Below are 13,398 nucleotides of genomic sequence, written 5' to 3' on the forward strand. Positions count from 1 at the left end.
CGGGGATACAGCAAGAAACAGAAATACAAACCAATGCACCAACTCACTTATCCAAAAATGTGAGTATTAGAAATACACTCCTGTGACAGGAGACCACTTTGATGCTAATCATGACCCTTTAAGATGCTCACCAGTGTACTTCCAGGTGACGTCCTCCACACTCAGGCTGTTGTCCTTGGGCAGGAGCTTCTTCAGCCAGGCCCAACAGTGGACCTGCTGGTCGGTTGGAGAGATCATGAAGAAACTGAAAGTGAGACCCCCCAGAATAATCAGAACTAGGCAACAAGAAGGAATAGACAGCAACCCTGTTCTAGATACTGGAAGACGACTGCTTAGTTCAGGGGAACCAGCAGCAGCATCTTAGGATAAAACATAAGGACAAAATACAATCCGAGGGTCCTCTGAGTGATAACAAATTAGACTTCCTGTTAGAGACGTGTCCCCCCATGCAGGTAGCTTTAGCATTGGGGGGGGGGGTGCAGGATTCCCCCATGGTTTGTGTGGATCAGGGCTGCAGATGACTGAGTTCAGGAAACTCAGTCTACAGGGTCATCACTGTCCTGGAGAATGCGCTAGACACCCTAGGTCACCAAGTACCCATGAGAAGCTGGTGCACCAGAGGACAGAGCAGACCGGGCCCTGAGCTCACCTGCGTTTGGTGAGGCGGGCGATACTGCAGTCATTTTCATAGCCACCACCCTCATTGAGCATGCCAGTGTGCACAATGTGGCCCACCGGCACGTCCAGGTCATTGGAGAAGAGGTACTGCAGGACTTCAAATCCCTGATCCCCGGTGGTCTGCAGGGTAGGAAACAGGGTAGAGCAAGCACAAGGGAACAGCACACCTTGAATGAGGAAACTCAGCCACCACTTCACTGTAAGCAGCTCTAAGGAAGCTGGCACTGACTGTTAGGATTAAAAGCCAGAAATGGGTCAGCAATATCGTGTAGCACAGTAAATTTCCACCAGTGGTGACCACCGCATGCAGGTGCCAGCTCCACTTCCCCATCCAGCTGCCTGCTAATGTCCTGGGAAATCAGCAGAGAAGGATCCAAGTCTTGGACCCCTGCATCCACGTGGGAGAACTGGAAGAAACTCCTGGCTTTGGACCGGACCAGCCTAGCCCTTGGGCGTTGCAGACATCTGAGGAGTGGATCAGCACATGGAAGACCTCTCCTCTCCTCTCTTACTCTTTGTCATAAAAAGAAGTATATACAGATAATACGGAATAGACAAACACTAAAATTAACAGATTTCTTACAAAATCAGTTTTTGTTTTTAAAGATTTGAAATGACAGGATTAGAGGGAGAGCTGAAATAGCTGGAACTAGTTGGTCCAGAGCCTTCTCTGGATCCTCCCACATGGGTGCAGGGGCCCAACCACTTCGACCATCCTCTGCTGCTTTCCTAGGCTGTAAGCAGGGAGCTGGATCAAACTGGAGCAGCTGGGACTCAAATTAGTGCCCATGTTGGATATCAGAACTGTAAGTGAAGACCCTACCTGCTATGCCACAGCAACAGTTCCCAGAATCAGTTTTGAAGTAACAAAAAAAAAAGAGGCATTCAATAGGAAGAATACAAAATAGGAATTTCTGCCTATTTCCTAAATACTTACTGTTATTTCAAACTTGGTGAAAGATGACATGTCAATTACACACACAGCTTCCTTACAACACTTGACTTCAGACTCCACGATGTCAAACCAGTCTGGCTTATAGAACGTCTTGCTCTGCTCCAAGGCAAGCAGGTCTGTGGGAAAATCAAAGTGGAGGAAAAGGAAGGGATTTCCTAAGGCATCCCCCAGGAGGTCTGGGACAGCCTCACAGGTTCTGTAAGTTATTCTAGGGACACATTCTAGCCTTTGACATTTACAAATAAGTTCTATTAACTCTCATGGAGAATAAAGCAAAAACAAAACTTGAATTTTAAAAAACAAAAACTTACCCTTGTCAGGTGGAACAAAGTATTTTGGCCTCTCAAACCCGTGTTTCTCCATCCACCGGGCTCCCTGCGCATCCAGCCGGTCATAGAGAGGAGAAGTCCGTAGCTGCCTCCCAGTCTGGAAGTCCCAGCGGGGGACCTTGAGATCATATATCAGAGCTACAACAGAAAAGAACACCAATCAGGCACAGATTCTGCAGGTATATCTAACAGCCAGTAGACTCTGGAGTCGCTCCTATCCAGAACAGCCTGATTGGCAGCCAGGGTGGCCTCATTTATCAAACACTATCCAGTGCTAACAAGCAGAGGAAAACCGGACGACACTGCCAGACCTGGCATTTATCCCTCTATAAAGCTACATCATCAGCAGATTTTGGTCTCTAATCACAATTACAACTTCACAATTAGCACGCAGAAACAGAGTCCTACAATTCTAAGCTCCAAAGCAGATGAAGGCCATGTGTTAGCAAGACATGGGTGTAACAGTGTTGCACATGGCACCTGGTTCTCAGCAGGCAGCACCCTGGTGCTGCAGCTTCAGGGCCTTACAGGCATGTCCTCACATTCACCCCATTGCTCAGGTGAAGGGTATGTAACATACTTTGATTTGTGGCTCATTGTATTGTCCCAGTGACATTCACCTAGCCTAGCTAGGGTCAGGATTCATTTCTGTTCATGTCCAATCTGCAACAGCAGTAAGTAGAAACAACCAGAAAGAACGGGAGTTCTAATCCACCAACGGGAAGAACTGACCTCACACCATTTCTCCCAAACCAGCAACAGGGATGAGGAGTGGGAAGACAAAGACAGCAGCCACACTGAGTCCTTCACTGTGGCCACTGGTCCTCCTCCCCTGGTGTTCTAACTTCTGTTTATCTTTTCCATGACATCTGCAACTTCCATTTTAGGAGAATCAGGGAGGGCACCCAAGAGTGTCCTATCACCATGAAGAAACTCAGGCATAATGATGTTGCATATAAGTTCTAGAGTGACCATAGACCGGGGAGTCCAAAGTTAGAACAGGTCAACATTTTAACCAAAACAAACATTTGTTAAAACTGAAGAAACTTAGCAGTTAAACATCCTGCTGGCCAGTCTCTTCAAGATGGGAAAGAAACAGGAATAGGAAATGGGGCAAAAATGTTGTAGTACAGCAAGGTAAACTGCTGCTTAGGACAGTAACAGCCCAGACAGGAATGCCAGTTTGAGTTTCAGTTACTCAAATTAACCGTCAGTTAATGCATCCAGTAAGCAGACAATGGATCAGAACCACAGTCCCTGCCACTCAGCTGAGGGGTCTGGACGGAGTCCCTGGCACCTGTCTTTAGCCCGGGCTATTGTCATCTTGGGAGTGAACTAGCAGCTGCAAAATCGATCTCTGTGTCTAAGTGTGTCTGTCTCTGCCTGTCAAACCTTTTTTAAAAGCAGGAATATCTGGTACGTTTATGAAAAGTGAATTTCCAACATGCTGGTGTGTGTCACTCAGAGAAGCCTGCTTTTGAAAATAATGTGGCAGACTTTTTGAAAAGAAGGAATGGTCTCAGAGGCATGTAAAAGTTGACGGTGACAGGATCCTTCCAGGCAGACAGGAAGGCGGCATGGCTAAGCATGCACCTCGAGTTGCTGCCAACCACCTGCACAACCTAGTCTACCATCCTGTTTGCCCATGTCGACAAGGTCCAATGAGAAAAAGAACCCATACAGGTCAAAGGGAATACCGATTCCCTTACTCAGCCTGGGACAGTCAAATACCACAAGCCCAACTCAACGCAGTTACTAGAGAGCTCAGGAACAGGCTGCCCCTGTGAACGACCCAAGAAAAACCAAAGGACGTCGGCCAGGAGGTGCACCTGTGACAAACCTGTACTTACGCATGACTTCCATGACCCGGTGGCGCAAAAAAGTCCGGCTACTCTGGAGAGCGCCAAAACGTTTCAAGTCCAATTCCCAGACATTTTCTGAGGGATAACCATGTACCATCCATTCAGCAAGATACCTATTTAGATAGAGCTGTCAGATGTTACTCTCAGAAATACATAAACAATGTTCTACAAATCTACACCACAGAATTAACAGATCCCATGTTGTCACCAGCTGGTCAATTCCCTAATGTTTCTGAAATAAATCAGCAAAGATCATGTACTACTGTCGTAATATTACTATGAGATTTTGTACTAAGGTTTAAGACTGTACAAACGTTTAGGTTATGGGGGCTGGTACAGTGGTACAGCAAGCTAATCCTCTGCCCTGTGGCACTACCATCCCATGTGGGCACAGGTTCATATCCTGGCTAATCCACTCTCCATCTAGCTCCTGGTTTATGGCCTGGGAAAGCAGGAGAAGATGGCCCAAAACCTTGGGACCCTGCACCCACATGGGAGACTTGGAAGTTTCTACATGTTCTCAGCTTTGAATCAGCTCAGCTCTGACCATCGCAGCCATCTGAGGAGTGAACCAGCAGATGGAGACCTGTCTCCCTGTCTGTCTCTTCTCTGTCTCAGATCTGCCTTTCAATTATAAATAAATAAATCTTAAGACAAAAAAAAAAAAAAAAGATATAGTCTTCAGGGCCACCATAATGGCTCAGCAAGTAAACAACTGCCTGCTAGTCCTGGCTGACCCACCACCTATCCAGATGCTTCATCGTGGCCTAGAAAAGCAGCGGAATGTGGCCCAAGTATTTCTGCCCTGCACCCATGTGACAGACCCAAATGAAGCTCCCAGCTCCAACCTTTGCAGCCATTTGCAGAGTGAACCGAGATGGAAAAATCTCTGTAACTCTGCCTTTTAAATAAATAAATGCATCTTCAAATACATACACACATATACATGTACACATGTGTAAAGAAATTAAAACAAATATACCTTAACTTAACACACCTGGTGAGCTCCTTCTGTAAAGTCACAATGGAATGACATCTTTAGGCCAGACTTTTTTCCCAAAAGTTTTATTTTTGGCATTTTGTATGATGGCCTAGTGGTTAAATCCTGACCTTGCACACACCAGGATCTCATGTGGGCACTGGTTCATGTCCTGGCTGCTCTACTTTCAATTCCCTACATATGGCCTGGCAAACCAGTAGAGGATGGCCCAAAGCATCAGGACCCTGCACCCATTTGGGAAACCCGGAAGAAGCTCCTGGCTTCGGATCAGCTCAAGTCCGGTTGTTGTGGTCACTTGGGGAGTGAACCAACAGATGGAATATCTTTGTCTCTCTCCTCTGTAAACTTCAATTTTCAAAAAAGAAAAGAAAATCTTTTTTAAAAAGCCTCTAAGGCCTTAAAAAAAAAAAAAGGAGGCAGAGTTACGAACAGAGGAGAGACAGATCTTCCATTTGCTGCTTTACTCCCCAATGGCTGCACCAGCCATAGCTGAGGATAGATCCAAACCTGGACACCAACACAAAATTGGTATCCCACGTGGGTGCAGGAGTCCAGAGAGTCATCCTCTGCTGCTTTCCCAGGACACAGCAGGGAGTTAGATCACAAGTGGACCAGCTGGGACACAAACCAATGCTTATGCAGGATGGCAGCACTGTGGGCAGTAGCTTAACACACTTTTTTTTAAATAAAGATTTATTTATTTTTATTGGAAAGTCAGATTTACAGAGAAGGAGGGCGAGAGGGATCTTCCATTCACTGGTTCACTCCCCAAGTGACCACGATGGCCAGGGCTGAGCTGATCAGGAGCTAGCAGCTTCCTCCAGGTCTCCAATGTAGGTCCAGCTTTGTCTGTCCTGGATTGCTTTCCCAGACCACAGGTAGGGAGCTAGATGGGAAGCGGAGCAGCTGGGATACCAACCAGTGTCCATATGGGATCCCGGAAGCACATGCAAGGTAAGGATTTAGCCACTAGACTACCACACCAAAACCTCCCTCCTCCTCAGTTTTTATAAGCACAGCTCAGGGGCAATGGGTACAGTCACACTGCTGTGAAATATCACCACCTGCCAGCTCCAGAACTCTTGCAAACTGACTTCTAGGTGTTGTGGTGGCACAGCTTGTAAAGCTGCCTCCTAGAATGCCCATATATGGGCCAGTTCAAATCCTTGCTGCTCCATTTCCAATCCAGCTCCCTGATCATGTGCCTTAGAAAGCAATGGAAGACTGTCCAAGTGCTTGGGCCCCTGCACCCACGTTGGAGATCCAAAACAAGCTCCAGACTCTTAGCTTTGGATCAGCCCAGATCCAGACATTGCAACCATTTGGACAACGAACCAGTGGATAGAAGATCTGTTACTCTCTGTGTAACTCAGATTTTCAAATAAGTAAATGAATCTTTAAAAAAACAAACTGAAACACTGGCTTGTGGTGGGCACTGTGGCACAGCTGGTTAAGGTGCTGCCTACAGTGGTGGCATCCCATGTGGCCCCTGTTTCAAGTCCCTGCTGCTCCACTTCTGATCCAGCTCTCTGATAATGTGCCTGGGAAAGCAGCGTCAGATGGCTCAGGTGCTTGGGCCCTTGCAACCACAAGGGAGACTTGGAGGAAACTTCTGGCTTTGCTGAGGCCTAGTCCCAGGAATTATGGCCATTCCTCCAGCCTGTGGAAGATCTCTAACTCTGCCTTTCAAAGACATTAAAAAAAAACAACTTTCCACTCCTCTCCCCATCCCTGGCAACCACTGCTATACATCTGTCCCGACGAGCATGACCATCACACTGACTAGCTGATTTCACTGTAAACAGTCTAAAGGAACTACTGTAAATAGTACCTAATTTTAAAAACAAAAGCCCCTGGTATTACCGAGTTGGAGCACCTACCTTCCTGGCCACACTTTGCCACGTCTGAACTCTGGCACAAACATCAAAGACCAAGGAGAAAGATTTCCCACGGCTCTGTGACTAACTCCCAAAGAGGAGGCCCAAAGTGTTGGGCACAATGTGGGATACAGGCAAAGCTCCCAGGATGATTAATTTGAAGGGGACAATTCTCTAACTACATGCATCTACTGTTACCATCCCACTGGATCAGATGTACTACACATCAGCAGTGTGTGAGTCTCAAAGGGAGTTCCGCAAGCCGATGCATGTGCACAGATGACAGTGACAAAGACTTACCTGCCAGCTCCTCCACCGAATGAGAGGCCAGCCGAGTTCATTCCTGCCAGGACAAAGTAGCCCTGCACTACTGGGGACTCGCCCATGATGCACCTCATGTCTGGGGTGAAGGTTTCAGGGCAGTTCACCAACTTCATGATTTCCAGAGTCTCCAGACGGGGCATCCTGCGTAGGAGGGAACTCAGCAGCGGCTCTAAGCAACAGAAACAAACCCACCTTCAGGGAGTTCAACTTTCAATCCCTTCATCTTCTTTGCTCCCTTCTTGCAGAAATCTTTGGAAAGAAAAGGCATGTAACCCAACAGAGAAAACGTGTTCCTCCCACAGCAGAGCACTTAAGTTCAAGCCCCAGCTCCGGCTCCTGACTCCACTAATGCAGACCCTGGCAGGCCGCAGAAGACTGCAAGGCACTGGGCCCTTGATATCCTCACAGCAGCCCTGGCCACAGCCCACGCCCGGCCTTTGCAGGCACTTGGAGAGTGAACTGTAGATGGAACCTTCCTCTCCACCTAAAAAAAATTTTTTTCAATTTCTTGAAAGATATTTTGAAAAAGAGTTAACTGTAATTTTTATCAGAAAGTAGAAAGCTTGGCAGAAAGGCTGAGAAACAAAACAAACTCTTGGGCCCGGCGGCATGGCCAAGCGGCTAAAGTCCTCGCCTTGAATGCGGTGGGATCCCAGATGGGTGCCGGTTCTAATCCCGGCAGCTCCACTTCCCATCCAGCTCCCTGCTTGTGGCCTGGGAAAGCAGTCAAGGATGGCCCAAAGCTTTGGGATCCTGCACCCGCATGGGAGACCCAGAAGAGGTTCCAGGTTCCCAGCATCGGATCGGAGCAGCACCGGCCATTGCGGCTCACTTGGGGAGTGAGTCATCGGACGGAAGATCTTCCTCTCTGTCTCTCCTCCTCTCTGTATATCTGACTTTGTAATAAAATAAATAAATCTTTAAAAAAAAAAAACTCTTAGATATTGTGGCATAGCCAATTAAACTACTGCCTGTAATGCAAGAATCCCTTACGGGTGCTGGATTGAATCTTGGCTGCTCCACCTCTGATCCAGCTCCTTGTAACACACCTGCGAGAGCCATGGGAGATGGCCCGAGGGCCTGCGCCCAGGTGCCCACGTACCCAGGTGGGAGACCAGCAGATGGAAGAGATCTCTGTCTCTCCCAAACTCTGCTTTTCAAATACAAAACAGCAAAGGAAAGGAGAAAGGGAAGGAGGAGGAGGAAAGGAAACCTTTTTTGTTGTTGTTTTTTAAGGTTTATTTTATTTTATTTTGGTTGGATTTATTTTGATTGATTTTATTTTGATTGGAAAATCAGATATACAGAGACGAGGAGCTCATCTGAAGCCAGGAACCTCTTCCGGGTCTCCCACGCAGGTGCAGGGTCCCAAGGCTTTGGGCCGTCCTCGACTGCTTTCCCAGGCCACAAGCAGGGAGCTGGATGGGAAGTGGAGCTGCCGGGATTAGAACTGGTGCCCATATGGGATTCCGGTGTGTGCAGGGCAAGAACTTTAGCTGCTAGGCTACCACACCAAGCCTATAAAGGAAACCTCTTTAGACCCCAGGATTTAAAGGAGTCACACAGGACAGGGGAATCTCCAGGCTGCAGAGTTGGGCCCTGGACTTGTGTTCCCCAATTGGGACAGCCCAGTGGCAGCATGCTGACAGGTATGACCAGCCTGCAGCCATCATACTTCCAATCCACTCGGACAATTTTTAGATCTCTCATAAGAGCTTGCTTTAATAAAACAGAAGCCGGCCCGGCGCAGTAGCCTAGTGGCTAAAGTCCTTGTCTTGCATGCACAGGGATCCCATGCAGGGCCAGTTCGTGTCCCAGCGGCCTGGCTTCCAATCCAGCTCCCTGCCTGTGCCCTGGAAAAGCAGTCAAGGACATCCCAAAGCCTTGGGACCCTGCACCTGTATGGGAGACCCAGAGGAAGCTCCAGGCTCCTGGCTTTGCATTAGCTCAGTTCTGGCTGTTGCGGCCACTTAGGAAATGAATGTACAGACAGAAGATCTTGCCCTCTGTCTCACCTACTCTCTGTATATCTGACTTTCCAATAAACATGAATAAATCTTAGAGAAAAAAAAAAAAAAAAACAGAAGCAAGTCCATTAAGGATAAGTGGGAATTTCATCAGAAACCTTTTCTTAAATGCTTTAAAAAATATAGTACTGAGGCAAATATAAGACAAACAGTGAAAATCTGGTTCACACACCAAAGTGATCCCAGTCTTCCTGTAGGTTCTGGATCTCCAGCTGGTTCTTGCCCTCAGTGAAGATCGGCTTGGGGTTCTTCTCAAAGCCTCCAGACAAGATGCCACCCTGCCAGTTCCGAATGTAAATTCTTCCATCAGCATCCACAACAGCTGAGAAAGACATGAGGGAGTGGGGAACAGAACAGAAAAACGAGTGGTCAAACCGGGTCAGTTTGCCGAAAGGATAGAGAAAGAAACCAACCACACGCACCAGTGGCTTTAACAAACAGGCCTCATGGGAGACGGCCAGTCATCACACTCTAACCCGCTGTGCAGTCCTGTGGAGTGCTTCCCACGCCGATTCCCAAGCCCAGGCTGCTTCTGTAAATGCTCCAGCCCAACCGGGTGCTGAAACCCTGACAAGTCCTGACGACCAAACCACATGGCCTGCCCCTGTGCCAGCCAGGGTCCACCACGACAGGGACTGCAGGGACCACCAGACCTCAAGACCTCCCAAACGCCATCATACCCACTCCCACAGCATGGGAGCCACCAGCTTGATAGTTCTGTAATTTATAGCATTCAAATTAAAAACTCCCACTTTATATCCCAAATAATATTTTCAGTGACCTGTAACAGTCAGTTTGAAAAAAAAAAAAATCCCTGCTTAATGAAAAGCCTACTGTGGCCATCCTTCATATAGATTTCCTAATGAAGAGTATCAACTGGGGCCACCTCCCTGTACCATGCTTCCAGACCCAGCCTGTCCTTGGTAGGAAGCCTTCCTCGACAGAGGATGGAGAGTGGCAGCGAGACAGAGAACAAGGCCCAAGTCCTCACTTGGCGTGCTGCTTGGCAGAGGGCTCTCCCAGGGGCGCGTCAGTAGGTAGAAGTGTTCGCAGGCGTGTAACGGAATGCTAACCGGCTCCTCGTTGGACAGACCCAGCTCGTAGGCCCACTACAAAGGGACAGATTTATTTTTGGGTGAGAAAAGGAACAGAAACACAAATGAGCCGTTGAGCCTCTTAAAATGTTGAAATTCAAGTGGTTTCTGTGCACTCCTGCTACACTGGTGGTGGTAGGAAGCCAAGTTTCAGCTTGCATTCATCAAGAAAATGGATCAGAGGCAACAATATGCTGTCTAAAATAAACATGATGGTGAGCAAAAGACAGACCTACCAGCAGGTCAAAGAAGGCCCTTTTAATAAGATGTCTGTCCTCAACCACAAACCCCATACTAATCACTAAGTGAACTACAAACCTATTCCCTAGGTCATCTCAAGACTGCAGAGGGGCAGGGCTGGCACAGCGAGCTAATCTGTGGCACACGTGTGTGTCCTGGCTGCTCCACTTGCCATCTGCTCACTACTAGTGGCCTGGGAAAGCAGCAGAGCACGGCTCAGGTCCTTGGGCCCCTGCACCCAAATGGGAGACCTGAAAGAAGCTCCGGGCTCTCAGCTTCAGAAAGGCCCAGTGCTACTGTAGCAGCCACTTGGGGAGTGATTCAGTGGATGAAGTTCTTCCTTTCAGTCTGTTCCTCTCTTTCTCAGTAATATTGACTTTCAAGTAAAAAGGTGTATCTTTAAAATAAACACTGTATGGGTCCAGCGGCGTGGCCTAGCGGCTAAAGTCCTCGCCTTGAACACACCGGGATCCCATATGGGCGCCGGTTCTAATCCCGGCAGCTCCACTTGCCATCCAGCTCCCTGCTGGTGGCCTGGGAAAGCAGTCGAGGACAACCCAAAGCTTTGGGACCCTGCACCCGCGTGGGAGACCTGGAAGAGGTTCCTGGTTCCCGGCATTGGATCGGCGCGCATCAGCCCGTTGCGGCTCACTTGGGGAGTGAATCATCGGACAGAAGATCTTCCTCTCTGTCTCTCCTCCTTTGTGTATATCTGACTTTGTAATAAAAATAAATCTTTAAAAAATAAAATAAAATAAACACTGTAGAATAGAAGGCCAGGGACCAAGACACCATAAGTAACGTGGCTTAGCTCTCTGAAAGGGAATCCCAGCCTGAGACGATCAGCTGCTGTGGCACCAGGCTATAGCGTGCAATACAACAGTCAGGCCCCACCATGGATCAGACCAAGGCCTGACAGCCAGCTGGCCTTCCTGGCCCAGACAACACCAATGCTCTCAGCTCCGAGGACAAAGGTCAAGGATTCCTCTTCAAGGAACACGTGCAGCTTCTGACCTACAGCACAAGAACCTGGAATTTTCCAGACCTCTACCAACCATCCACGTTAAACAAGATAAAAGCAGAACCCATGATTGTTGCCACCCTACCTGACCAGCACAGTTGACAAAATACTGGCATTCGATCTGTCCTTTATCCGTTTCCACACCAGTAACTTGACCTTTTTTGACCATAACGTGAAGAACACTTGTCCGATCATAAATCTGAACACCTGTTAGAAGGTGACAGTTAAAATATCATCGAATGCTCCTAAACCAACACACCTGAAGCAGATTGTCCACACAAAGGAAAAACACATCAATGCTTTCATTTACAAAAACACAGAACTCCTAGAACCCACATCCTCAGACCGCACAGGGCCTATCCAAGATAGAAACCTGCAGGCCAACTGTGTACTCTAGCACACAACAATTAAACTTGTAGGAATCATACAGCACGAGGCCAGGAGGGGCCAGTTCCTATATTAAGAACCAAGTAAGGGGGCCCGGCACGGTGGCCTAGTGGCTAAAGTCCTCGCCTTGAACGCGCTGGGATCCCAGATGGTTGCCGGTTCTAATCCCGGCAGCTCCACTTCCCATCCAGCTCCCTGCTTGTAGCCTAGGAAAGCAGCTGAGAACGGCCCAGAGCCTTGGGACTCTGGAATTTTCCAGGTCTCTTGGGACCCTGCACCCGTGTGGGAGACCTGGAGGAAGTTCCTGGCTCCTGACTTCGGATCGGCGCAGCACCGGCCATTGCACTCACTTGGGGAGTGAATCATCAGACAGAAGATCTTCCTCTCTGTCTCTCCTCCTCTCTGTATATCTGACTTTGTAATAAAAATAAATAAATCTTTCAAAAAAAAAAAAGAATCAAGTAAATCCAAAATACATGAATACCAAACATGTTTTCCCTCATTGATTCAAACATTCAAATTGTACATTAAATCTCCAAGCTGTGTTCTAACTTTGGAGCACCTTAAGTTTTGTAGCACAGAAAAATACTCATTAAAGTCTGATGTGTATTAATTAGAAGTAAAAGCAGCTCCTTAGCTCTTTAAAAATAAAAAACAATATTGTCTTGAAGACAACTACTGAACAGATACTGCATTTCTAAATCCTAAACCTGGTGTTCCCAAACAGAAGCGAAATGCACTCATCAGTAATTTTTCTAACCTTGAGTTCACATCCCCTCCTCCTTAGCCCTTTCCAACCTGTGTGAAGATGACGCAGCCTCCTGCTCACCGTTCTGGGAGGCGGCACTTGCCAGGGCCAAAGCCACATCCGCAGAGGACAGCACCGCGTCCTCAGGCACGTGCAGGGCGCCCACCAGGTCGTGCACGTTGAGCAGAGGGTGCAGCTCCGCCACGGTCTTAGGGGAGATGATCTCCGAAGGGATGCCTATGACACTGCCACAGAACACAAGGGGACAGTGACCTTCTCCGACTCTCTGGCAGAGGTCAGCTGGCCAAGTCGGGACAGGCGTCTAGCCTTCTTACATACTTCAGCCTTGAATTGATGCGCTTCAGGGAGATCAGCCGGTCCTGGGTTTGGGCCAAAGAGATTGAGCCTGTCCTCACATAACCTGTAAGAAAAAACAGTTATGAGTGAGACAAACAGACCAAACTAGGGTGAAAAGGCAAGAAACACACAGGCTGTGTTTGGAAGGTTGGAAGACTTGTCCTGAATCATGGGTCTGCCACTCGTGTCCTTGGCAAGCAAACAGCGAGCTTGTTTGGAGCAATGAAAACTCAGTGTCCGATGATACAGCCACACCTCCATTCCCTCGCCAGCCCTTCTAACTCTGTACTTTTGTGAGAATCAAATGACATTCCAACACACATCATTATAAAAAGGACACTGTGTTGAAAAAATCTGGGGGGGGGGGGGGCGAGTCCATATCTACGTTTCATACCTTTTAGAAGATCTCACCTTTCCTTGTTTTAATTTTAACTATTTTAAAAAGATTTTTTAAAATTTTTTTATTTGAAAGGCAGAGTTACAGAGAAAAAGGGGGAGA

The 13,398-nt window shown here is 47.8% G+C and overlaps 1 protein-coding gene across 3 annotated transcripts in view; it reads right to left on the reverse strand.

Moving 5' to 3' along the window:
• PDPR (pyruvate dehydrogenase phosphatase regulatory subunit) overlaps window positions 1-13,398 on the reverse strand; it is a 46,830-nt gene that overhangs the window by 3,899 nt on the left and 29,533 nt on the right. For 2 of the 3 annotated variants that reach the window (XM_058674995.1, XM_004584026.3), the window contains exons 4-14: window positions 12,882-12,963; window positions 12,624-12,787; window positions 11,493-11,614; window positions 10,044-10,161; window positions 9,225-9,374; window positions 7,002-7,194; window positions 3,813-3,937; window positions 1,945-2,100; window positions 1,616-1,749; window positions 650-798; window positions 132-244 (exon numbers count right to left, since the gene is read on the reverse strand). In XM_058674995.1, coding sequence (XP_058530978.1) covers window positions 132-244; window positions 650-798; window positions 1,616-1,749; window positions 1,945-2,100; window positions 3,813-3,937; window positions 7,002-7,194; window positions 9,225-9,374; window positions 10,044-10,161; window positions 11,493-11,614; window positions 12,624-12,787; window positions 12,882-12,963 — 1,506 coding nt within the window. Of the gene's footprint in view, window positions 1-131; window positions 245-649; window positions 799-1,615; window positions 1,750-1,944; window positions 2,101-3,812; window positions 3,938-7,001; window positions 7,195-9,224; window positions 9,375-10,043; window positions 10,162-11,492; window positions 11,615-12,623; window positions 12,788-12,881; window positions 12,964-13,398 lie in introns of those variants that run through there. The other variant, XM_058674996.1, reaches the window with a different exon arrangement.

The sequence above is a fragment of the Ochotona princeps genome, chromosome 16 (genome assembly GCF_030435755.1).
Source record: "Ochotona princeps isolate mOchPri1 chromosome 16, mOchPri1.hap1, whole genome shotgun sequence".
Classification (NCBI taxonomy): domain Eukaryota; kingdom Metazoa; phylum Chordata; class Mammalia; order Lagomorpha; family Ochotonidae; genus Ochotona; species Ochotona princeps.